Source organism: Haliotis rufescens, unplaced genomic scaffold (assembly GCF_023055435.1).
Source record: "Haliotis rufescens isolate VD_foot unplaced genomic scaffold, xgHalRufe1.0.p SCAF_9, whole genome shotgun sequence".
Lineage (NCBI taxonomy): Eukaryota > Metazoa > Mollusca > Gastropoda > Lepetellida > Haliotidae > Haliotis > Haliotis rufescens.
The window spans coordinates 38,041,364-38,069,215 of record NW_025964383.1 but is presented as its reverse complement, the minus strand read 5'-3'; the positions used below and the strand labels follow the sequence as shown (position 1 = coordinate 38,069,215).

At 38.9% G+C, this 27,852-nt stretch overlaps 1 protein-coding gene across 15 annotated transcripts in view; it reads right to left on the bottom strand.

The window, feature by feature from the left end:
* Nucleotides 1–27,852, bottom strand: part of LOC124139544 (disks large homolog 2-like) — a 362,823-nt gene that overhangs the window by 127,325 nt on the left and 207,646 nt on the right. For all 15 annotated transcript variants that reach the window (XM_048391384.1, XM_048391386.1, XM_048391379.1 and 12 more), the window contains 3 exons: nt 26,054–26,178; nt 5,459–5,561; nt 1,610–1,676 (listed from right to left, as the gene is read on the bottom strand). In XM_048391384.1, coding sequence (XP_048247341.1) covers nt 1,610–1,676; nt 5,459–5,561; nt 26,054–26,178 — 295 coding nt within the window. The remainder of the gene's footprint in view (nt 1–1,609; nt 1,677–5,458; nt 5,562–26,053; nt 26,179–27,852) is intronic.

Sequence of the window (27,852 nt, the reverse complement as noted above, 5' to 3'; positions counted from 1 at the left end):
GGTGGTACAGCGTGGATCCCTCTGTGGAAAGGTCCGAAAGTCAGAAAAGACTATCAACTTTCGGTATAAGCAGTGACAGAAATTGGCACTCGTCCTGTAGCCCTTACCAAACTGCCCATTAGTTAAGGTATCATAAGGACCAGTAGAAATTAGTCATTTTAAAGGGTTTTGCGAGGCATTATTATCAGGACTGGTGGACTAAAACTGTTAGTTTCTATCACTGATCAGTTGTCAGCCAACAGTCGAATATCTTGCCTGGCATGAAATGGTTCAGAGGCTTATTGAAACACCAACCAACCCTAGTTGAGTCTACTTTTCGTGACATGAACAACAGACCCATGGTGGACACCCAACTCAATTATGAGGCTGTGTTGACTTAGATCGTTATCATATCTTGATTATCGATAGTCAACTGCAAGCAAATACTCCTAATTTCCCATGAGCATATTCACAAAGAAACCTAAGTTTAGATACATGCAAACAACATTATTTTTTCGTGTTCATAGCATTATCATTCTGTTATCGAAAATATCTTTGTTATTACTCAGTTACTTGCAAAAACAAGATGCAAATATGTAAACATGAGAAAATTCTTTTTTAATCAAGTGCTATCAGACTTGAAAGTAGGCCATCAGTATGTCAAACACAAAGTGCGTATCGGAACCTACAAACATACCGCAATATAAACTTTAAACCATGTTTGATAATCTTGTTCAATTTTGCATATGGCACAAGTCGTATTTATTCAACAAATAGGCCGTAAATATCTGTACCCATTTTTAAATCTTCGGCACCAAGTAAGTACGAGAAATAACACACAGAAGTCAGAAACCATCCTCTGTGACTTTGACGTGTTTCGTCTCTTACCGGACATGTATCATGGATATACCAGTACAGTCTTGCAGTGTCCGATATTCCTGCTTGCCTGCCTGCCCATGGCTGGTCATTTTTCTGTCAGGCTGCAAGAAACTTCCCCCGCCTGTCCAACTGTCAGGCAGATAATTTTAAGACTACTAATGTATTCATTTTTTACCTCGTACATTCTCTGGTAATTGTTTGCATTATTTAAACCAAATCATGACGCGATTTGTCTCTTATTTTTTGTGATTTTTTAATATTTATAATGCCTGAATGCGGGCAGGTAACTTTGATTTGTTTGTTTGTTGTTTAACGCCGCACTCATCAATATTCCAGCTATATGATAGCAGTCTGTAAATAATCGAGACTGGACCAGACAATCTAGTGATTAACGAAATGGGGATCGATGACATGCATCAACCAACTCAGCGAGCCAGACCACCCAATCCCGTTAGTTGCCTTTTACGGCAAGCATTGGTTGCTGAAGACCTATTCTACCCTGGATCTTCATGGGTCAGGTTACTTTGAAGATGGGCAGACAACACTTATGGGTCACTTGCCTGACTGTCTTTTGGGTTTTAAAATTATTTCCAACACTGCAGTCATGTCAGTACTTACCTGCAACAGTTTTAATGGAATAACATGAAAGGGACAAAGGAATGTCAACATGTTGATCATCCAGTCAACAGTCAAGGCATTCAACCAATAATGACTGGTCAACGGGGCGTGAAAACTTGCCAACATACATTACCTTTATTTCCCTTGACTAGCTCGATCTCCACCACATTTTCAATGTTCGCCTTCAGCCTCTTCACCAGCTGTACAGAAAACAAACAAATACTGGAGAAGCATTCCATGTGAGTGAGTGAGTGAGTTGGGTTTACGCCACTTTTAACAGTATTCCAGTTATATCACGGCGTGTCAGTTTAATGTGGGAGGAAAGCCCAAAGTGATGAGAGTCTCAGACGTTTACCACTTCAGTGAAACCCACGAGCATGGGTATGATGCCGACAAACCTAGAAACATAATCAGGGCGAACCGTGATTCGAACCCACGTCGCTATATAAGTGCAATAATCTTGGACTCGACGTTAAACCCAATTTCACCTCACCTCGTGATTCGAACCCACAATCATAGGTTTCTGGCGTGCCCAAGGGATGCAACTCTGCACAGCGAATCACGTCGCCTTAGACGACTGGCCCCCGAGTGAGTGAGTGAGTGAGTGAGTGAGTGAGATTGGTTTAGCACCGCTTTGAACAGTATTCCAGTTATATCACGGCGTGTCAGCCTAATGGGGGAGTAAAGGCCGAAGTGATGCAGGTCTCAGACGTTGACCACTTTGGTGAAACCCAACAAGCACAGGCATGGTGCTGACAAATCTGAGAAATCTGATTGGGTGAAGCAGGCAATGATGTACAATTAAGCATTAAAGCCCCTTCCCCTTGATTGGTTCTGTTATCAGTGAAACACAAGCCATCTCTACAAAGCCAGAGTGAGTGAATGTGGTTTTATGCCACTTTTAGCAATATTCCAGCAATATCACAGCGGTGGACACCAGAAATGGGCTTCACACATTGTACTCTTGAGGGGAATTGAATCCCTGTGTTTGGCGACTGATTCAACTACAAGGTTATCCCGCCACCCCTACAAAGCCAGAACATCAGTTATCCAAATACAGTGTTCCCTAGCTATTGCACCCTTCAGTATAGCCCTAACTCTGTTATAGCACACGCTGTAACGCATGGTTCCTAAAATTCCTCAACATTTTTAATAACCTCAAGTTTTACACTGACACTATACTTTTTGCCCATCACAAAAAACATTACCAGCTGATAACTGCGACACCAGAAATACCAATCAACAAATCTGAACTGAAGTCAGCAATTTAATCCTATTATTACACTATCTGGTCATTAAAAAAGTGTTCATTGTATATCTTGACTTTTGTAACATATTTCATGAATTTTATTCAAATTTTATTCAATATTGTTTACATTATTTTCCGTGAAATCATGTGTAAAGTGATCGGCAGATCGCATAACTCACCATTATTTACAGCAACCACTGTCAGATTACCGCTATCGATGCCTTGAAACAAACTTTAGTTGACAGAGAATGGATACCTTTATAATAAATGCCATACTTTGACTTGTTACACGTCATATTTATTCTAATTTGCCAGCTATATGCAAGTGCGTGAGCCTTGACAGTGACTAGTCAAATTGTTCCATACGTAAAATAACATCCGGCAATTGCGATCAGCTGTACCAAAGTGCTACACTTATGGTTATTATTATTTTTTGCAACTAAAATAACACAATAGTTTAAGATACAAGTATTTCGATCATTGCATCAAAATTCTTTAAAATTATATCATTGGGTAACTTGGTGTTTCGGGCCCAGTTTACGAGACAATACACACGGGAATCTTAACTCTTTCAACACCAGTCAACCAGAAGTGTTTACTGCTGGGACACCGAGTTCCCAGGGACTCTTGTGTGATAGATGAAGCCAACATTTATCAAAGAAAATACCTGCTTGTAAAATATATTTGCTACTACATGTTACACACCATTTGAAAGGTCTGATCCTATGGTTTATAAATATGAAAGTTATATTTTTCAAATTATTTAAAATAATGCATTTACAACTTAATTAAATTCGTTGTAAATAAAAAATGTACGCTAACACGTTGTTAACATCCAGATTAAGGACCAAGGAAGCGAAAACTTGACGATTTTCGGCAAATATATGATTTCATAATATCCACGTACCTATTTCTGTTTTATTTTCATTGTTTACGTAATTGGAAAATCATTTTAAAAAGAATTATAAATAGTTTCTGTCATCACCCATTTCCCGATAACAGCGACTGTCCGCTCAGTAAAATGAAGAAATACCCCTGTTTTCGAGGTTTCGTATGAATAACACGTTCGTCGAAGAATGGCATATGACACATCGCTGGAAAGCTTATTCCTTCATCTACACGCTCGTAACATCGACTGGTTTTTTTTCGTAGTTATAACAAGCGATTTCATTGGATTAAAATTGGTTTCTAATGACGCTTTCTTGCTGAAATCTGCTACAAGTTTCGTGATTGGTCAATTTTGAGCACGTGACCTAAGGCAGCCAATCAAATTACAGCTGTGATACCAAGCTCGTGTTCGATAAATTACAGAAGTTTGCGAAAGAATTTTGTTAAATCGTGTTATTCTGAACGTTTTGAGCGGGAAATCACGATATATATTAAAAATATGGAACTTCGTGAATGTATCGTGCTAGGTTACAAGCTGTGACAAAGATTTTTCATGCATATATTTTTGCATGAAACATCGTGTCCGAGCCGAGAATTCAAGGCGACGAAAGCCGAGATGTCATTTGACTTACATTACACGCGATCGCACGAAAAGATGGAAATAATAACTTAGATGTAAGTTTGATTACTTTTAGATATATTTTTGTTGATTTTATTTATTACTTTGTATAATATATTTAAAGATTTGTTTAAAACGTCTTTATTTTCCTCTTTGACGTGTTCGATGTGGACCCGTTGTCGAAATGTGTGTCCGAGAATTTTATTTTCAATAACATCGCGAGAAATAGTGAATAATTTTTTAATTAAACGATAAAAAATGTTAAATTGAAATGGAATATGTATTTCAGACATTGTGAAATGTGATAGATTTAATAAATGAATGACATTACAGGTAGGTCCATAAAAATTAATACTATTTTGACGTGACTACGGCTTGGCCGGATAACCGGCCTGCGGTGTCTGGGGACTCGATGCTTCTTGGCCGGATAACCGGCCTACGGTGTTGAAAGAGTTAATCTCTGCATCTAAAACAATGCCTAGCAGAACAGAAAATACAACTTAAATGGTAAACCATCATGACAACTGACACTTAATCTCAATGTTTTACTGACCAAGTTTGTTATACCTGTTCGTTCACCTGAATTTGTTCAAAGGATACTGTGTATTTTTTCTGAACATAAAACACGATAAGTGTCTTTTTACACTGTGAATCACACATCAAAATCTACGATATTCTAATCTTTTTTCAAACTCTGAAACCTAGTTTGTGTTAGGTAGGCAGAGCAAGCATGTGCTGTTGTGTTGTTCATCTGCCCCCAAAGACTCCACCTCAGCTAAACCGCTGATCGTCTATAAATCACACATCAAAATCTACTATTTTCTAATCTTTTTAAAAACTCTGAAGCGCACAGCGTTGATTGTGTTAGGTAGGCAGAGCAAGAGTGTACTGTTGTGTTGGTCATCTGCCCCTACGACTCCACCTCAGCTAAACCGTTGATCGTCTATTAATCTCATCAATTATTTGGACCCCCCATGGTAGTATTGTAGCGAAGGATCACCGCAGCAAGAACTGGGAAATGTTTATATAAAACTTATTTCTGACATTTGCTGCATACTTTGGCACGAATGTCAGTCTCTCAGAAGTTTAAATAAATCCCGGCCCGAACAGGACTGTCTTCATTAACAAGGTTTAATTCGAATTAATTATTTGGACATTTTGTTCATGTTACATCCAAATGTCTTTGGTAGGCGTTTTCAGAAACACCTGCTTGAGTTCCCACTCACCAGCACGACTCGGGATCCGGCTTGCTTCAGGGCATCCACTGCTTCGGCGTGGGTGCAGTTGGAGACGTCAACATCGCTCACTTTCACGATGATGTCGTTGATCCTGAAAGAAACAAAACCCGGTGAAACATGGCCAGCATACAAACATCTAAATGCATAACCATGTCTTTTGTTCTTGAATCTAAAACCAATCAACTGTCTTGTGCTGTATAAATAATATCTATTGATTTGTGGAAGGGATATATTTTCTCTGGATGTTTGGAAAGAGTAAACTATTCAAACTTTGTAACATATATCTGACGTATTCCTGACCAGATTTGTTAAGTAACTAGTTTCCTTCAAACCACCTCTGTAGACAAACACTACTTCAACGGTTGATACTTTGCAAGTAAAAAGATAAATCGTCACAGAAAATCTATATTCCAAAGTTTGAAGCAACTCCTGAGAGACTATGTATGAAACATAGAATCAGTGCTGGAAATGAGAGTGAGTGTGAGTGTGTATGGTTTTACACCGCTTTTAGCAACATTCCAGCAATATCACAGCAGGGGACACCACAAATGGGCTTCACACATTGTACCCATGTCGGGAATCGAACCCGGGTCTTCGGCACGACGAGCAAACGCTTTAACCACTAGGCTACCCAACCGCCCCCTGGAAATAAGAGGGGGGTCCTGGTGGATAGGTCCAATAGTATTTGGATCTCAATCTCACTTTTTACATTTTAGCTATGACAAGGACCCCTAGACTTTCATGCTTATATTCCAACAGTGTAGAATCCACATCAGAGCTCTTGTTAATGATTCAGTCACAAGAGAAAGTGATGCATGAGTCACCACTGCAGGAAACGCTGGAGAATAACCAGTCTTGACTTTCTCTTGGGTGTAAAAGGCAAAATAGTGGTTATTGTATAAGAAAGGATCACTGAAAATCAGAGACGACACCAGGTGTTTGCAAAAGGGTAAGCAAGTCCCGCCCCACCGGTAGCACCCACCACGCCCACAATCTGCACAAAGGAAGTGCTTGTTGCCCGACCCCACACAGCAGTACCATTGCCATGTGACAGCCGCATGTAAACAAACCAGACAATCAAGTGATGGACCTGAAATCCAGTTACATGATTGCACATTTACTGATTTGATTGAAGCTAAAAACTATATATTAATTTCCAATTATGTCTAGTGTTTACAAGTGCAGAGATTCAGCAGCTCATAACTATGAATAAACGTTCAAGATGGGTGAGTATGGTTTTACGCCGCTTTTAGCACTATTCCAGCAATATCACGGCGGGGGACACCAGAAATGGGCTTCACACATTGTACCCATGTGACGAGCGAACGCTTTAACCACAAGGCTACCCGACAGTCCCAAACGTTGAAGAAACATGTTTTTTTCGCAACACATTTGGGGTCAGTTTTATGAAGACTCTGTCCAAAAAATTGTTAAATTTAGATTAAGGCAGCTGTTCCCACGAGTTCATAAGTGAGAATCTCAAACATTGTATTCGTATCAAACATTCAATTTCAGGCTGAATCCAACATTGTATTCATATATATACTGAGCCCAACAATGTATTCATATATATACTGAATTTAACATTTTATTCATAAATGTAGTGAATCCAACATTGTATTCTATTACACATAAATTTTCACACTGAATCCAACATTGTATTTGTATCACACATTTATTTTCACACTGAATCCAACATTGTATTCATATCACACATTCATTTTCATAATGAATACAACATTGTATTTGTATCACACAAATTTTCAAACTGAATCCAACATTGTATTCTTATCACACATTCACTTACAGACTGAATCCAACATTGTATTCGTATCACACATTCATTTTCAGACTGAATCCAATATTGTATTCATATCACACATTTATTTCCATACTCAATACATTTCACCAATGCCTCATCTTCGCGTACACACTCGGTACAGATTTATCAACTTCTATTCAGTACATTCAACACTGTACTTCTACAATTCAATCCTTAGTTCCAACAAAGTCATGAAAATCTGACAAAACTGATATCCAAGTACGCTGGAAACTATACTATCTGTGCCAAACTCACTAACCATTTTCAATAGCTTTCATTGGACTTCTATAGAAACCTCTAACACTTGTTTGAACATCAATAATCACAAAGTGACGTAAATTCCATGATATTTGTATTGGTGGGGAAGCGCTTAAGAAAACAAATGAATTCCCTTTTCACCAAAGTTCCGACTTTTTCAATATTTTATACCAATCAATCTTGTTTATAACTGGCATGTTATGATAATTTGATACTCTTAAAAGCTTGGGTTGGCACCTACCATCGTTACTTGTGAAATTAACATTTTTCTATACAGAGCTGAAGGCATTACCCTTCATTAAGAGATAGCATTAGCACATAATCTCGACAAATAACACATGCTCCATGAATATAGATGGATGGCAATTACGTTTTTCTCTATCCCAAAATCCAGAATCATATTGTATTTTCAACCAAGCGCTTTTGACAGAAAGTAGGTCGAGACAGTAAATCAGCTCCAAACACAGACATGCACACATGGCAGTGTTGTTGAGAATTACTTTTTGAACTTTTTGCATAAACAGTCTTGTTAATCCGACACTCGTTTATTCGACAATCGGCTTTATCCGACACAAGTGATGGGCACCAATTAAATCAGTGCTATTTAGACCCCTTTATCCGACAGTCTCGCACTACGACACACCTAATTTGCAACAAATTGCAGAAACGAATTGCATTAGTTTCAAAATCGCGACTTCCATTCCAGACTACGCTTTCATACAGCCCGTAACAGAAGTTCTGTGTTTAACTTTAGAGGTTGCATGATGAGAAAACATATTCAACAATCAATGTAACATAACAAAATGAATATTTCATTTTTTTATTTTTTATTACGTTTTTGTATCGTTATCTATCGTGTAGTTGTCCGATTTTCGATAACGAACGTTGATACAACTTAATTTCGTTTATCCGACATACTCCTTAATCCGACATGATCATATGCAACCAACCATGTCGGGTAAACGGGACTTGACTGTATGCAGCTTCAGTCATACAATGTCCCACATCCATGAATTATTCACATCCATGCATATACAGATGGTTATATTCCCGATGGTGCGAAATGTCAGTCTGCAACATTTCTGAGTTGACCTACATTTACACTGGTATTTCTGGGATAAATGAAACATTAGGTCAAAAGCTTGAGTTTCAACCTCACAATAGTCTTTATCCAAAAAAAGTTTATCTGAGTGAATATTGTATTTAAAAAGATTTCTCAAACTAAACATACTTTATCAAAACATTTATGCAAATAAATATGTTTTCAAAAGGTTTATGCAAAAACATATTCCTTATGTTAAGTGTTTTTTGTTAATGAATATATTGTACTTAGCTAAGTCAATACTTTATCCAAAACATTTCTCTGAGAGCTGTCTTGAAACAATAATCATGTAGTCATGTTCTAAACAGGGTTATCTAGAAATTATAATATAGTGAGTGAGTGAGTGAGTGAGTGAGTGAGTATTGTTTTACATCACTTCTAGCAACATTGAAGCAATATCCAACGAGGGGAATGAAACCCTGGTCTTCAGCGTGACTAGCTAACGCTTTAACCACAAGGCTAGCCAACTGAGGCTATGTCTGAAAGAGGGCTATTTTGATGGGCTCATAAATTAATATCTTATCATAATTTCCCCTTATTAATTAATATTCACAAAGAATATATCCAAAATATCCCCATACCACTAATTAATGTTCACAACAAACAGTATATCTAATATATTTCCCACTATTAAAAATTCAAAAATAATATATCCAATATATGTCCCCACCACTAATTAATGTTTAAAACAAAGAATATATCCCAAATATCTCCCCACTATTAATAAAATTTTAAAACAAAAAATATATTCAAAATATTTCAAATTCACTAATTAATGTTTACAAAGAATACATTCAATAAACGTCCCCACTATTGATGAATGTTTACAACAAAGAATATATCCAAATATTTCCTGACTATTAATTAATATTCACAAAGAATGCGTCCAATATATCTCACCACCACATTTAAATTAACATTCACAAACAAAGAATAAATCCAATATATCTCTCCACCACTAATTAATGTTTACAACAAAGAATATATCCAATATATTTCCTCACTATTAATTAACATTCACAAAGAATATATCCAATATATCTCCCAACCACTAATAAATGTTTACAACAAAGAATATATCCAATATATCTCCCCACCACAAATTAACATTCACAAAGAATATATCCAATATATCTCCTCACTATTAATTAACATTCACAAAGAATATATCCAATATATCTCCCAACCACTAATAAATGTTTACAACAAAGAATATATCCAATACATCTCCCCACCACTAATTAATGTTCACAAAGAATATATCCAATATATCTCCTCACCATTTATTAATGTTTACAACAAAGAATATATCCAATATATCTCCCCCACCACTAATTAACATTCACAAAGAATATATCCAATATATTTCCCCTCTATTAATTAACATTCACAAAGAGTATATCCAATATATCTCCTCACCATTAATTAATGTTTATAACAAAGAATATATCCAATATATTTCCCCACTATTAATTAACATTCACAAAGAGTATATCCAATTATCTCCCCACCACTAATTAATATTCACAAAGAATATATCCAATATATTTCCCCACCACTAATTAACATTCACAAAGAATATATCCAATATATTTCCCCACTATTAATTAATATTCACAAAGAATATATCCAATATATCTCCCCACCACTAATTAACATTCACAAAGAATACATCCAATATATCTCCTCACCATTAATTAATGTTTACAACAAAGTATATACCCAATATATCTCTCCCACCACTAATTAACATTCACAAAGAATATATCCAATATATTTCCCCACTATTAATTAACATTCACAAAGAGTACATCCAATATATCTCCTCACCACTAATCAACGTTTAAAACAAAGAATATACCCAATATATTTCCCCACTATTAATTAACATTCACAAACAGTATATCCAATATATCTCCCCACCACTAATTAATATTCACAAAGAATATATCCAATATATTTCCCCACCACTAATTAACATTCACAAAGAATATATCCAATATATTTCCCCACCACTAATTAATATTCACAAAGAATATATCCAATATATTTCCCCACCACTAATTAACATTCACAAAGAATATATCCACTATATCTCCCCACCACTAACTAGTGTTTACAACAAAGAACATATCAATAAGAATATATCCCATGTATCGCCCCACTGCTAATTAAATTCACATACAAAAGGGGGTGCTATGAGAGAACGAGTTGACAGAGACCCACTCTTTCCCGTCCTCCCTGAAATAACCCTGTACCACTGGCATCTCCATCAGGGCAGGGAGAACATCTAGAAACACCTCAAATCCTTATCCACACCAACATGTTCGGATGTGAAGGAAAAATACCTCGAATGTCACAGATCATAAATATCTTCTGTTATGTTTTGACACAATCGAAGCATACCAGATCCATTTCAATATCACATACAGGCAGTGTTTGTCATTTTGATTCATAAAAATCAATGGGTTTTCGCAGAAAAAGACACAAACAATATAACTCCAATTAATCTGAAATAATTGATTAAATGAGAGAAGAATTAAATTCATGAGAAGATGTCAACCCCCAGTGGTCCCCCAGTCAATACAGCGATTTAACCTGCTCCTTCCTGCCTTGGACAGGGGTCAGCCTTGTAGGACCATATCATTGAGATGTCGACAGAAAAGCTTTTACAATATCACAGTCTGTAACAAAAAACACTGACACCTATATGAAGAGTGACTGAAGTTCTAGATTGAGCAACTTTTAGCAATATTCCAGCTATATCACTTTTGGGGACAATATCACTGTGGGGGACACCAGAAACTGGTTTCAAACATTCTACCCATGAAGGGAAACCAACATAGACCCTTGGCGTGATGAGTGAACATTTAACCAATAGGCTACCTCACCAACCCAATACATCGAAGAATTTGTTATCCAAACATAAATTGAATAACAGGCCGAGAAAGCGTTTCATCTATATTTTAACATTGTAAATAGAATCAGGTCTGTGAATAACATCTACCAAAAATATCCATCAATTGAAATTTCTTTCCTCTTACATCAATTAAGATGACAAATTTGAAATATTTATGATATAAGAGTCAGAAAGTCCAAAAACATTTAATACATTCTTCATTTAGAAATGGCAGCATCCAATGTGACAAGCCTGTTGAGTTCAAGTACATGCCATATTTGCATCAGGCTGATGCTAAGTACATTATTTGTTTTCGAGACACATTTTCTTCAGCTAAAACAAAAGGTTTTGCCCGTGATGTTTTAATGAAAAAGTTTCATGAAAGGCTTGATTCAGCATCGAACAACAGAGGCAACTGGTAACTATGGCATTAAAATCAATGGTAATACACCTCTAACGTAAAAAACATAATTCAGACAACAGTTATTGATATGTAGCTTTTACAAATTCAGAAATGAACGCTAGTAGGATCGGTACTAAGCTATAAGTAACTATTGGTCCAATTGAAACAGAAATAATTGACAACACATGAACTAAAAAATACTAATTGTCAAATAACTTGCATGTAAGACTCAATGTCCTGAAACACAGATGTCTGTCCACAAAGTCCAGATCTCCTGCATCACGGCACATCACATCTAACTTGGTCTTAAACTTACAACACTTCAAAAAAACTTTTACAACAAGTGAAAACAAGGAGAAACTGATGTGCAGCAAACAGATGTGTGTCAAGCTACAGGTGCTATGTGCAGACAGTTTGTATATTACCTGTAGATGCGAACCTCATACAAACCAGGGTACATGGTCTTAATTTATGAAGCCTATCAACCACCCATCTGCAGCACATCATAGCAGTTGCCCACCAAGAAAGCCAAATACGATTTGATAGGCATTCCGAGTGGCACAAGTTCCCATAATTCCCTGGACAATTAAGAAACTTCTTCGAAGGAGGCTCGGCCAGAGTTGGATGGAGAAGAACGTGTGTTTCCACGAGGCCTGGACGTAGTGGTAAATTTAAATCAATTACACGCAGGAAAATCATAGACTGGCACTTTGCACATGTCAGCTCGGGTCGTCAAAGGCGCTGGAAATCTCGTGGGACAGGAATAATTCATGTGGCTACTCCAGCACTTAGTGTTTCTTCCCCAGCCTCCCTGGGAGGACGATGTCACTGACGCCTCCCCACCAACATCGCCAACAATTAACCCGCGGACAGTTTCCACTGGATACTTTTCCCATAATACAGAAGTCGACAAACCGACAAAAGTCGTCCGTTTCCGACCCGGACAATATGTGTTTCAGTCCCTGATACTATCGACGGTGTTAAAAAACATCTCTCCCTCGTGTTTGAAAGAAAATATGGATTTTGACACCTTGAATGTGACAGGGTGCAAAATAAGATTACATAAACAAGTATGCCGAGCAGGCCTATCAATGATTTATACATCCAGGATGGAAGCTTGGAGATGTCGGAGATACTCTCACCTTTACTATAATCAGGTTACAATTCTCTCGAGACGCCACACTGCCTATGAAGGACAATAAATGGAAAATGTTTTGTGTTTAGATAATGGTTTATAAATTAATCAAGCCATTCCAGCTTACTGACTTAAGAGGGGAAGCTATTGAGAAAAAGTATTTAAATAATAGAGAGAGATATGGGATTTTCCCGCTTAGTGTCTTAACACTTCTTGGTTCAATATCGTGATCATGAATGTTCTTATAAGGGCAGATAGTTGTTATTGAGCAGTATCTCCTGGGGCACATGGTCCAGATAAACTTGAGGATTGCTTTGAGGTATCTGGTCAATCTTTATGGAACAGATATTGGTAAGTTTTCAATGGAATGGACGATAGCGCTGGTACATGGCCAAAGGGAGATGTATAATATTGCAAGATTGTGGCTGCTGGTGTATATATAGGCTCCTTTATCAATGTCTGTGAGCATGGGATCTACATACCAAAGAATTCTCACCACTTAGGTGCATATATTTCACTACTTGTCAGGAATTTTGGAAAATTGTCAAAGTTTATCAATGGTTTGGAAGATAGTCAATGATAATTTTTAAATTAATTTTTTGCTAAGGAGAAATTACTTTTCAAAGTTCAAAGATCACTGACAAAACAACCTGAATTATAAAAAAAAAAAGAAGAAGACTTTTGAGAAAACATTGTTGGTCAGATTGTCTTACAATAGGTGCAATGAAAAAAACCCTGAAGATTTATCATCACTGTTCATAAGAAATGGTGAATAAGACATACAAAAAAAGAAAGAAAATTTTTTTTATACAGACAAAAACACAATCAATGATCTTTTGATAACTTGCCATGTTAAGACTTGTTTTGTTTTTTCATTTTTTAGTAGCAGAACTAAAATAAATCTGGAAGTTGAAAATTAATTATTATTTTTTCAACTACCTACATTGAATTTTAGTCCAAAACATATGTATAGCAATTAATAAAAAATAACAGGCCTGAGGAGAAATGCTTGTTACCAAATGTTTAATAAAGGTGGCAATTCACTGTTAACAAAATAGAAACATGCCAAGACAGACAGAATGAAAAAGATAAAATATCAAGCTCAAATTACAAAAACAAAATTGCTTTTGACAATCAGTAAAAGTGTCAAAATAGTGCGAGCAAATGCAGTTTGTCACCCCATGTTTCCAGGTATCAAATCAGATTTTGAGGTGGCATTTTGCTACTTACTAATGTTCAGTCTTGTTGACGCAATTAACAATACCGGAAACTGAAAAATGACTGGGAGTGATCTGCTTGGTTGAAAAATGTGTTGAACTGGATTGAATCCTGGAATTCTATTCACTGCTTATGAATACTCTTCTTGATTAGTATATTTTTTCTCAGTCCAAAAAATTTACCCCAAAAAATGCCATTCGGCTTGGCAAGTACTTCAGAAAGTTGCTGAGAATTTTTGTAGTTTCCAGTGTCCATAAACATCACGTGTGTTTTGGTTTGTGAGTGTTATTGAGCCCTCGATATCGACGTTGTTTACAACAGAAATGTTCAGGCATCAAATACTGAATTACACTCACAAACACATAATGTTTTTCTCCTTAACAAAATACAGGTGAGTTGAGATGAGATGAGTGTGGTGAAATGGGTATTAATGTCATGCTGAAGGTTATTTCACTCACATAACGACCTGCATGCATGCGTGTGAGTGGCTGCTTGTAAGGGTCTGTATTTATGCCAGTGTTATAGTGGTAACACACTGAGATACCATGCTGCATAGATACCACACAGACACAGTATCTGAGTGAGTGAGTGAGTGAGTGAGTGAGTGAGTGAGTGAGTGAGTGAGTGAGTGAGTGAGTGAGTGAGTGAGTGAGTGAGTGAGTGAGTGAGTGAGTATGGTTTTATGCCACTGCACTGACTCCGAGCCAACCACTTCTTGTTTTAGCTTTTAATGGCGAGCGCCAGGCAGGGTAACAATAAGTAATCTTTTAAAGGGAAAGCTGATGAAGCAACAAAGTCTGATGAGGGTACCATCAGTGACGCCAGTCTGGCAATCTTGGCTAATCTGAGATTCGAACCCTGGCAACTTAGCAGTGCAACAATTTCTGTGCTTAAACCACTGTGCCACCAATGACCCCTGGTTTAAGATGACAGTCTTGGCTAATCTGAGATTCGAACACATACTAGTGAACTCTTTCAACATATCGGTGCAACAGTTTCTGTGCTTAAACCGCTGTGCCACCAATCACCCCTGATTTAGGATGACAGTCTTGGCTAATCTGAGATTCGAACACATACCAATGAATCCTGACAACATAGCGGTGCAACACTTTCTGTGCTTAAGCCGCTGTGCCACCAATCACCCCTGATTTAGGATGACAGTCTTGGCTAATCTGAGATTCGAACACATACCAATGAATCCTGGCAACATGGCAGTGCAACTGTTTCTGTGCTTAAACCGCTGTGCCACAATGACCCCTGGTTAAGGATGACAGTCTTGGCTAATCTGAGATTCGAACACATACTAGTGAACTCTTTCAACATATCGGTGCAACAGTATCTGTGCTTAAACCGCTGTGCCACAATGACCCCTGGTTTAGGTCTTGGCTAATCTGAGATTCGCACCCATACCAAAGAATCCTGGCAACATGGCGGTGCAACAGTTTCTGCTCTTGGACCACTGTGCCACCTGGACACCCCATAACATGTAGACAGCACACAAAGCTGCTGACTCAGCATGCAGGTCAAACAACCAGTAACTAAGTACCTGTCTTGAATTTTCTTTAATCAGGTAATGGCCAAAGGCTTTTCTCAAAGAGGGACATTAAAGCTAACTAGCTGCTAGGAAGTAGGGTGCGTGTCCAGCACATCCTCCACAGTTAATGATCAGCATACGTCGTCGTCGCCGCCGCTGTAAATGTCCGCTGCTCAATACAGAAAGTCAACATTCATCAGATTCAATTAAATGAGCTGGGGGGGATCGCCGTGACACATCTGCGGGAGAATCATTGGTCATTTTAGTTCACTTTGTGACCACATGAGAACTGTATAGGACACCTATTCCAAAGCACAGGCGACTTTTACGAGGCAATCAAGTGATGTTAGATTACTGGGGAAAATTGAGGATTATTATAGAGTGACATCTCTCTCGTGAGACTTGCATCCGTCATGACAGTTCCGATCTCTGTCATTCTCCGCCATGAACAAGAACCATAACTCCTCCTATCCCTGCTCTGGATATCCGTCTCGTCAATTATTTCAGACAGAGGGGCCCCGGACGTTGTCAACGTGAAGAGCCATCCGTCATTACAGCCTGAATCTTGAGCTTGTACAAGAATACATCTCCATGTCCGGATGGTATGAGGCTGGCTCATCTTAAGGGTTGCATGATTAAAACCAGTATGGAACCGCAGGGTGCCTACATCAGCACTGAATTAACTGTAAATTATTGTTCCATCAGGTGTAATTTGGATATGACATAAGAACATGCACTTTCACTTGTTGCCTAAGGTAGGAATATCGAGGTAAATATGTATATTATTGCCTCCAATTTAGAAAATGTTAAACAAAAATTTGGGAAGTTGAGTTGACTTTTTGCTGAAACTAAGTGTGGATATGTTCTCATGAAAGCCTTGCTAAATCGTGATGAAAATTGGCTTAAAATATACTTATGAAATACCAAACATTAAACTTGGAACGAAATGTAGGATGAGAGCTACAGGACATATTTCATCTCTACTTTGGACACATTTCACACCAATCTATGGAACAACCATGAAATATATATTGGGAGGACCTGTCATTTTAAAAAATTATTCCCAAGTATTTTTTTCAAAATCCCAGACCCAGTTCTGAACCACTTACTCTTGCCACATTAATGCATAGGAGTTAGGATAGTCGTAGCTGTAATTTTCTTGGGAGTTGTGAATCACTTCCCCTATGTTAATGCATTGGAGTTACGAAAGTCGCATCTGTAGTCTCTTTGGAGTCATGGATGTCTAGCCATGTTAATGTCTAGCCATGTTAATGCATAGGAGTTACGATAGTCGTAGCCATAGTGACTATGAAGTCATGAATTACTTCCTCTAGCCATGTTAATGCATAGGAGTTACGATAGTCATAGCACTAGTCCCTATGAAGTCGTGAATCACTTCCTCTAGCCATGTTAATGCATAGGAGTTACGATAGTCGTAGCACTAGTCCCTATGAAGTCGTGAATCACTTCCTCTAGCCATGTTAATGCATAGGAGTTACGATAGTCGTAGCCATAGTGACTATGAAGTCGTGAATCACTTCCTCTAGCCATGTAAATGCATAGGAGTTACGATAGTCGTAGCACTAGTCCCTATGAAGTCGTGAATCACTTCCTCTAGCCATGTTAATGCATAGGAGTTACGATAGTCGTAGCCATAGTGACTATGAAGTCGTGAATCACTTCCTCTAGCCATGTAAATGCATAGGAGTTACGATAGTCGTAGCACTAGTCCCTATGAAGTCGTGAATCACTTCCTCTAGCCATGTTAATGCATAGGAGTTACGATAGTCATAGCACTAGTCCCTATGAAGTCGTGAATCACTTCCTCTAGCCATGTAAATGCATAGGAGTTACGATAGTCGTAGCACTAGTCCCTATGAAGTCGTGAATCACTTCCTCTAGCCATGTAAATGCATAGGAGTTACGATAGTCATAGCCATAGTCCTTATGAAGTCGTGAATCACTTCCTCTGGCCATGTTAATGCATAGGAGTTACGATAGTCGTAGCACTAGTCCCTATGAAGTCGTGAATCACTTCCTCTAACCATGTAAATGCATAGGAGTTACGATAGTCGTAGCACTAGTCCCTATGAAGTCGTGAATCACTTCCTCTAGCCATGTAAATGCATAGGAGTTACGATAGTCATAGCCATAATCCCTATGAAGTCGTGAATCACTTCCTCTGGCCATGTTAATGCATAGGAGTTACGATAGTCGTAGCACTAGTCCCTATGAAGTCGTGAATCACTTCCTCTAGCCATGTAAATGCATAGGAGTTACGATAGTCGTAGCACTAGTCCCTATGAAGTCGTGAATCACTTCCTCTAGCCATGTAAATGCATAGGAGTTACGATAGTCGTAGCCATAATCCCTATGAAGTCGTGAATCACTTCCTCTGGCCATGTTAATGCATAGGAGTTACGATAGTCATAGCACTAGTCCCTATGAAGTCGTGAATCACTTCCTCTAGCCATGTTAATGCATAGGAGTTACGATAGTCATAGCACTAGTCCCTATGAAGTCGTGAATCACTTCCTCTAGCCATGTTAATGCATAGGAGTTACGATAGTCGTAGTTGTAATCTTTGGAGTCGTGAAATTTACAGTTCAGCCCCATTGGTGTGTAGAGATACGACAACTGCAACACAAGCCATGTAAAGGAAAGACAGTTTAGGATGCCATCTTAAGGTCTAGGACTGAAACGATATCCCGGGACACCGATGCATCGCGATTCACTCCATACGATACGGTGTGCGATTTGTGAGGTGCTGTATCTCGATTTTTCACGATACGTTTTTTCAAAGACGTATATATGTACGTCTTGTTTTTTGTAATAAACTTTTATCACATACGTTTTAAATGTGTTTTAACTCTTTCAACGCCGTAAACCGGCCAAGAAGCATCGAGTCCCTAGGGTCCGTAGGCCGGTTAACCGGCCAAGCCGTAGTCACGTCAAAATAGTATATAGTTTTAAGAACCTACCTGTCATACCATTCATTTATTAAATCTATCACATCTCACAATGTCTGAAATACGTTTTCTATTTCAATTTTTCATTTTTTATCGATAGATTAAAAAGTTATTCCCTATTTCCCGCAATGTCATTGAAAATATAATTCTCGGACTCACACTTCGACAACGGGTGCACATCGAACATGTCAAAGAGCAAAACAAAGATGTTTCAAGCAAATCTTTAAATATGTTATACAAAGTGATGAATAAAATCAATAAAAATATATATAAAAGTGGTCAAACTTACAGCTAAGTTATTATTTCCATCTTTTCATGTGATCGCGTGTTATGTTAGTCAAATGACATCTCGGCTTTTGTCGCCTCGAATTCTCGGCTCGGACACGATGTTCAATGCCAAAATATATGCATGAAATATCTTTGTCACAACTTGTAACCTAAAATGATACATCCAGGAAGCTCCTTTTTTTTAATATAGATCGCGATTTCCTGCTTAAAACGTTCAGAATAACACGATTTAACCAAAATATTTCGTAAAAATCTGAAATTCATCGTACACGAGGATTTGTAATTTGATTGCCTGCCTCAAGTCACGTGCTCAAATTTGACCAATCATGAACCTTGTAGCAGATTTCGGCAAGAAAGCGTCGTTAGAAACAATTTGTTATCCAATGAAATCTGATGTTATAGCAACGAAAAGACTCCAGGCAATGTTACGAGCGTGTAGATGAACAAACAAGTTTCTTCGACGAACGTGTTTTTCATACGAAGCTTTCGAAAACGTAGGTATCTCTTCATGTTACTGAGCGGAGAGCCGCTGTTATCCGGAAATGGGTGAAAACAGATACTATTCATAATTCTTTTTAAAATAATTTTTCAATTACGTAAATAATGAAAATAAAAAAGAAATGATAAGTAGATCTTTTGAAATCTTATATTTGCCCCAAATCGTCAAATTTTCGCTTTTTTGGTCCTTAATTTGGACGTTATGAATGTGTTAGCTCACATTTTTATAATTTACAACGAACTTAATTAAGTTGTCAATGCATTATTTAAATAATGTGATAAACATTACTTTCATATTTATAAACACTAGGATTAGACCTTTCAAATGTTGTATAACATGGCTGTTGCTATAATTGTTTTTTGCCTTTATACATGAAAATGGCATATCATTAGTTACTGGACACTGGTACATTTAGTATTGACTCCTACCATCTAGTCACAACTCACAAATATGTAGGACTGTTACTTTTGTGTTTGCTAGCCATTACATGGAAATGGCAGATGATTTATTAAGTTAAATTACTCATTACAGTATATATTTTATGACTCATGAACATTCATTCACACTCATTTAATTTTTCATTTTAATAAACTAAGTTATATTCATTTATCTCTTGTCTTCTCTTGTCACATATGTATCGTATCGTATCGAGATACGTATCGAATCGTGATGTAAGTATCGAGATACGTATCGTATCGTGACTTAGGTGTATCGTTGCAGCCCTATTAAGGTCGCTCCAATCCTATGGACATACAGAAGAAGCTACCACCAAATTTTGCACAAAGAGCCTCGATTTCAAATTTTATTACCAGGTGACAAATACTAAAATAGTTTCCTTCCATTTCCTTTGAAGCTGACATGATCATCACGTTGACCAATAACCTTCACCATGGGGACCTGCTACCCATTTACCATTAAACCAGCTGACAGTAATGTGTTTGTAAAACAATGCCGGATGATGCTATGATGTTGATAAAGGTCAGTTGTGACAGGCCCAGCCGCACAAACAGGTCGCGTCTGTAGACAACAAAGGATTCCACCGTCTCCCTCGACTCGAGGCCAGTTCATTGAAAATGGCATCTGTCACTTAGCATTGAAGAACCTGATAGGCTGAATCCATCTCCCCGAGAAGACTTTCATGGGAATACTGCGTGTACTGTATTTAGTGTCCTTCACCTTCCCTTTAGCTTCTATTGGGACACTTTTGTTTGTTTGTTGTTTAATGCCGCACTCGGCAATATTCCAGCTATATTTCGCCATTCTGAAATCGAGTCTGGACAAGAAAATCCAGTGATTGACAACATGAGCATCGATCCATGCAAATGGGTTGGTTGGTTTGTCGTTTAACGCTGCACTCAGCAATATTCCAGCTATATGACAGCGGTCTGTCAATAATCCAGTCTGGATCAGACAATCCAGTGATTGACATCATGAGCATCGATCCACGCAATTGGGATACGATGACATGCATCAACCAAGCCAGCGAGCCTGACAATCCGATCCCGTAAGTTGCCTCTTACGACAAGCAGAGTCGCCTTTTATGGCAAGCATGGGTTACTGAAGACCTATTCTTCCCCGGATATTTGGACACTCTTGGTCCAATAAGATGGTGTCTGATGTCAGCAACAGCAACATTTCAGCATGGAAGAGTAAGTCTGTTATAAGTGAATCACTCATGTAGGTTGATTCCGGGTCCAAAATATATCTAAAAATGCAGAGAGGCCTGACAAGAGAATCCTCTTTGCTGCAAGTACCCTGGACATCTTCTGTCCCAAAGCTTCAGAGCAGTATGAACTGATTAAGTGAGTGAGTGAGTGAGTGAGTGAGTACGGTTTTACGCTGCTTTTAGCAATATTCCAGCAATATAACGGCGGGGGACACCAGAAATGGGCTTCACACATTGTACCCATGTCGGGAATCGAACCCGCGTGACGGGCAAACGCTTTAACCACTAGGCTACCCGACCGCCCCGATCTGATTAAGACGAGTTCCACTTTCTCCCGATGACAATGTTCCCAGACTTCCCTCGACCCTCTGCTCAACTTGCCATTCAGATCAGTTTGTACATTTTCACATCCATATGCATGGGGCTCCACCATCTTTATTTCGGTGACAAATCTTCACGACTAATCAAGGACGCATGTAGACTTTCCTCTACAACATGTCATAAATCAAACTATAAAAACACTACATGAAGTTTTCACTGTACAACAATGGTAGCCTCTGGTGGTCAGGTTTATAATCCACGGCCAATATGCCCTCAATCTTGCAGCCATATAAAGCCACTTAATAATTTATATGTGTTTGAAATTAATGGAGTCCCTGGGGTCCTTGGTGTTTGCTCCTATAGCATTAGAATCTATGGACCTTAGTGATGTCAAATAGATTAGGGCTATGATCCCTTGAGGTTTAAGCTTAATTTCGAACATTGTTTATTCCTCACTTGGGATGTGTCTTGGCAAAAGTTTCAAATAGCAAAAGTGCACTACATGTATCTGTTTTGTGACACATATTGTAGAATATTAGGAGCCAAAGTGCTTGACAGTGATGGACATGGATTGTACATGAAGATCCTGTTTTCTACATACTGAAGTAAATATCACTCAGCATGGTCAGTCGCTGCCATTTTGTAGTCAGGGATTCAGGGAAGATAACAGTGTGATAGAAAAATAAAATGTTTGTTTAATCAATTTCGAAAGGAAACATCATTTTTGAATCACATGATAGAAAAATAGCTAAACTTGTTATTGTTTATTTTTTTACCCAATATACGGAACACAGAAAAAATATTGCAATACGTATTGTTTGAAATGCGTACTGCAGTATACCGGTACACAGTAAAAGCATACATTCTAGGGCTGGGACGAGTCCAAATTTACTACCCGGGTACCCACCCCCTATTACCCGACCCTACCCGGGTACCCGCCCCCCTATTACCCGACCCTACCCAGGTACCCGCTGTAGGTCTCAAGAGATAGGTAAAACATGTCCGATTAAGGTCGGTCCCCAAAACGCTCAGATGATCATACCAGAATCTTTCCAGGTCACATCAACAGATCTTCTCACAAAGCAAGAAAGGTGTTTCAATACCTGCAAAAACAGAAGCAGACCTGTCCCTACCTTGTACTGAATACCCCTAGCCTCACCAGAAACATGCATTTTGATTTTTCTTCGCAGTTTAACGCTGCACTCAGCAATATTCCAGCTATATGACAGCGGTCTGTAAATAATCGAGTCTGGACCAGACAATCCAGTGATTGACATCATGAGCATCGATCCACGTAATGGGATATGATGACATGCATCAACCAAGTCAGCGAGCCTGACAACCCGCCTCTTACGACAAGCATAGTCACCTTTCAGGGCAAGTATGGGTTGCTGAAGACCTATTCTACCCCGGATCTTCACAGGTCTCTCGTGGTTATGTCCAACACTGATACTTCCTACATGGTTCTCAACCATGATCCAGACTCCAGGAATCAACAAATAATGGTCACAGTTCCATTTGAAACCAATCCTTTGAAGAATCATAATAAGTGTGGTTTGCCTTTGGCGGATACAGTGGACAGCTTATCATGACCAATATCCAATCTCTAGTCTATTGAAGTTGCAAATGCCTATAAAAAGAATGCTTGAATATTAACCATGGCGTCTTATTCACTGTTCTCTCTTTGGTGTACTGGAGCAGGCTGTTCTCACATGTCTTCAAAACTTAAAGTCCCAGTTTTGATTTACATGACACCACACTCAATATGCATCATGACCCAGGTGACTTCAGGAGATACATAGAAACTAACCTATGAGCAATGGGTAATCATGGACATCTGTCCACAGTGAATTAATTTGTAAGTTCCGAGTCTCCGTGATTACCTTTCAACCTTAATTCACGAGGGACAGATCATCCGAAATTCCGAGTTGAAAGTAGGTTATTCATAAAGTTGCACATATTCTTATATTGAGAAAATGTTGAATAAAAGTGGCTTTCTTGACCTCAATTGGCAGAATGACCTGTTTCTGTATTGTTGGAACGACGTCACATAGATCGTCATGACATCATGAACAATGGATAACATCATCTTCTATTGTTTCTCACATTGCATTCAAACGATGACACGTTGCTATGGGCCTCTTCACACCAATGGACCAATTGTTATAATGCTCAGATGGAATTGCTGAAATCAATTGCACCAATATCCGTGCCCTTATGAGTGATACCTGGTCCTATGCCTGTAGCTACCCTAAAACAAGTCATATTTACTTAATTGGCTGTCAACAACATAAGACTCAAGAGTGAGTGAGTACGGTCTTGCTCCGTTTTTAGCAATAATCCACCAATATCACAGCTGGGTACACCAGAAATGGGCTTCACACATTGTACCCATGTGAGGAATCGAACCTAGGTCTTCGGCGTGACGAGCGAACGCTTTAACCACTAGGCTACCCCACTGCCCCTTTCACTCAAGACAGGATAAAACAAACGACCAAATGTGATCATGACCAACATGATCAGACACATTATCTCATATCAACCTTTAAACCCCTTCAATTACCCCCCGTCCCCCATACAAAACAAACCCCCCACCATCTCCCTCATCCCACAACCATCTAACCACGCATTTATCATCCCTTTACTGCAATAGGGAGAAACTCGGGTGACTAGCCAAAGACACCGGTGTCCAATCTGTCCGTGTGAAGAGAACAAATGACCAGGACGGACTCTACAAACCGGCAACCCACTGATAAATCTCCCGGTCAGACATTCATGGGTGCTTGATTGGTGTTACTCTCATCTCCTGGTCATCAATCCACATCAAGGTCGCACCCAGAACCACACCACCTTCATGACAAGTAATGGTCATGTTATTAGGCCACTTGAAGTCCTTTACTGTCACTGGCCGTTTCCAGTGCCAGACTCTTAAATCAGTGAGCCCCTTACAATGTCAGGTCCTGCTGCTATGATTAAGTGGAGGCTAATGGCGTATGTCTGAGGACACGGGCCTTCTCCAACCCAGGCTTGGCTGACATGGAACTGAGTGAATTAAACAGGCTTTACATCATCAGCAGCAAATATTACAACTATATTGCTGCAACAAATGTTATAATTAGGATTACACTTTCTTAGTAAAGTACAGATTCTCGTACTTTATTGGGGTTGAGTCCCATCCGGGATTCGAACCCACACTTGCCAGAGTGAGGCACCTAATCGCCAGCACACAAAGTCAGCGATCTAACCCACTCAGCCACCGAGGCTTCCATAAAAATGAAAGTACGACAACTGGTAGTCTAGATCACATACTTTGAGTACCCATCTGACAAATATAAATTGGCACGGCTCCCATGGCCGAAAACTATGAATACACAATGCCATTTAGAAAGTGGTCAAATGTAACAAATGTTATATTAGGTGCCTCAGTTTGGGTTTGAATCCCGGATGGGACTCAACCCCCCAAAAAGTACGAGAATCTGTACATTACTAAGAAAGTGTTATCCCAAATATAACATTTGTTACATTTGACCACTGTCTAAAGGGCATTGTGTGTTCATATATTGCTGCAGCCAACAAACTGATCAGACATTGCATAGGGAAAACAGTTCTGGATAAGTATCAGTACCATGCTGTCCAGATGTTGTCAAGGATCTTAGAGTTTGTCTTCTATAGTGCATTGTTTTCAGGTATTATCTATATGATACAGCCATTGTGCCCATAGAGTTGGTCTTCAATGGTGGAATGTTTTCAAGTATTATCTATATGATACAGCCATTGTGGCCATAGAGTTGGTCTTCAATGGTGAGTTTGATTATGTTTGACGCTGCACTCAGCAATATTCCAGCTATATGACTGTGGTCTGTAAATAGTCAAGTATTTGACATCTGGAACGTCAATCCATGCAACTGACATACAATGACCTATTTTGTTGGCATGATTGGTTCTGGCTTTTTCGTTGTTTAACGCCGCACTCAGCAATATTCTAGCAATATTCCAGATATCGAGTCTGGACCAGACAATCTGGTGATTGACATCTGGTACATCGATCCATGCAACTGGGATACAATGACCTATTGTGTTGTCATGATTGGTTTTGTCTTTTTCGTTGTATAATGCCGCACTCAGCAATATTCTAGCTAAAGCTGATGGCAGTCTGTAAATAATCAAGACTGGACCAGACAATCCAGTGATTGATAGATATCATGAGCATCGTTCCACGCAATTGGGATACGATGACATGCATCAACCAAGTCAGCGAGCCTGACCAACCGACCCCGTTTTATGGCAAGCATGGGTTGCTGAAGGCCTATTCCTGATAGGCATGAGGTACTGGGGGTCTGGGCCCATTCCACAAAGGTGTCCTTGCCCTACCACTGTCAATATTCTGGGGTATGATCAATCCTAGGGTAAAGATTGTTTGTGGAACAGGATCCCATTTGACAAATTTAGATGTAACCGTAGCAACTTACTTGAGCCTTTTGTCTGCTGCTGCTGCTCCTCCGGGGATGATCTTGGTGATGAAGATGCTGGGTTCTTCGCCGATGTGGGGGTTGTCACTGCCGCCAGCGATGCTGAACCCAAGGCCTGTTGTGCCCTGGAACAGACAATAATCATGAAACACAACCGACTGATGAAGTAATGCAGATCTCAGATGTTTACCACTTTAGTGAAACCATCGAGCAAGAGTATGAGAAACCTAGAAACATAATCAGGGGGAACTGGTATTTGAATCCATGATATAGGATTCTGGCCTGCCTAAGGGACGCAACTCTGCACAGCAACTCATCATGCCTAAGAAGACTGGGCCTGGGAGTTATTGATGACTGTCATATCTATCTGGAAGAAGGGCCCACGATTCTCACTGTACTGAACATGCAAATTTAACATCATACAATGTTTATTAATGTTGTAGAGGTTATGTTTTTGTTTGTTTGTTGTTTAATGCCATAATCAGCAATATTCTGGCTATATGATGGCGGTCTGTAAATAATCAAGACAATCCAATGATTGACATCATGAACATTGATGCACCAGTTAGTCGCCTCTTACGACAAGCATAGTCACCTTTCAGGGCAAGTATGGGTTGATGAAGACCTATTCTACCCCGGATCTTCATGGGTCTCTCGTGGTTATGTCCAACACTGATACTTCCTACATGGTTCTCAACCATGATCCAGACTCCAGGAATCAACAAATAATGGTCACAGTTCCATTTGAAACCAATCCTTTGAAGAATCATAATAAGTGTGGTTTGCCTTTGGCGGATACAGTGGACAGCTTATCATGACCAATATCCAATCTCTAGTCTATTGAAGTTGCAAATGCCTATAAAAAGAATGCTTGAATATTAACCATGGCGTCTTATTCACTGTTCTCTCTTTGGTGTACTAGAGCAGGCTGTTCTCACATGTCTTCAAAACTTAAAGTCCCAGTTTTGATTTACATGACACCACACTCAATATTATTCAAGCAAAATGACAGTGACTTGTAAATAATCAAGTCTGGGTCAAACAAACCAGGCATTGATATTAGAGGAAATGATCCACACTATCAAGGTACGACGATGGCCCAGTCGTCTAAGCGCCACGATTCGCTGTGCAGAGTTGAGTCCCCTAGGCACGCCAGAAACCTATGATTGTGGGTTCGAATCCCGGTTCGCCCCGATTATGTTTCTAGGTTTGTCAGCACCATACCCGTGCTGTAAGTGGAATCATATTAAAAGTGGTGTTAAACCCAACTCACTCACTCATCTTTCATCAAGCTTAAGTTGCTGGGGACCCATGGAGGGACAAATTGGTCAGCAGTATTCCCTACATGACCCCAACACCCTGCCACACCAACTCCCGGTTGAACGATCAGACAGAATGAAGTAATGGAGCCTAATCATATAAATGACCGACCTCACCATATCCATATCTTCCAATGACTAACTAACCTGTCTCAATAACCATATTTATGTAAAGGAAATGTGTATAAAAACCATATTTTCTTCGAAAATGACACTCATTACATGTTGTGCTGTGGGATTTTCCACATATCTCTACATCAACTGTATTATTGAAGCGTCTGAATTGAAAATAAACATTGAATATTACTTTTTTCAAGGAAATGACCAAAATCATTTACAAGAAACCATAACTATTCATGTGCATCCATAAAAAAAACATTCGCACAGAAATAATAAATATTCTGGAGTAACCTCATGGATTTGCTGTCAAACTAGACATCACTTGTATTTTTCTTGCCCCAATAAAATCTGGCAGCGAAG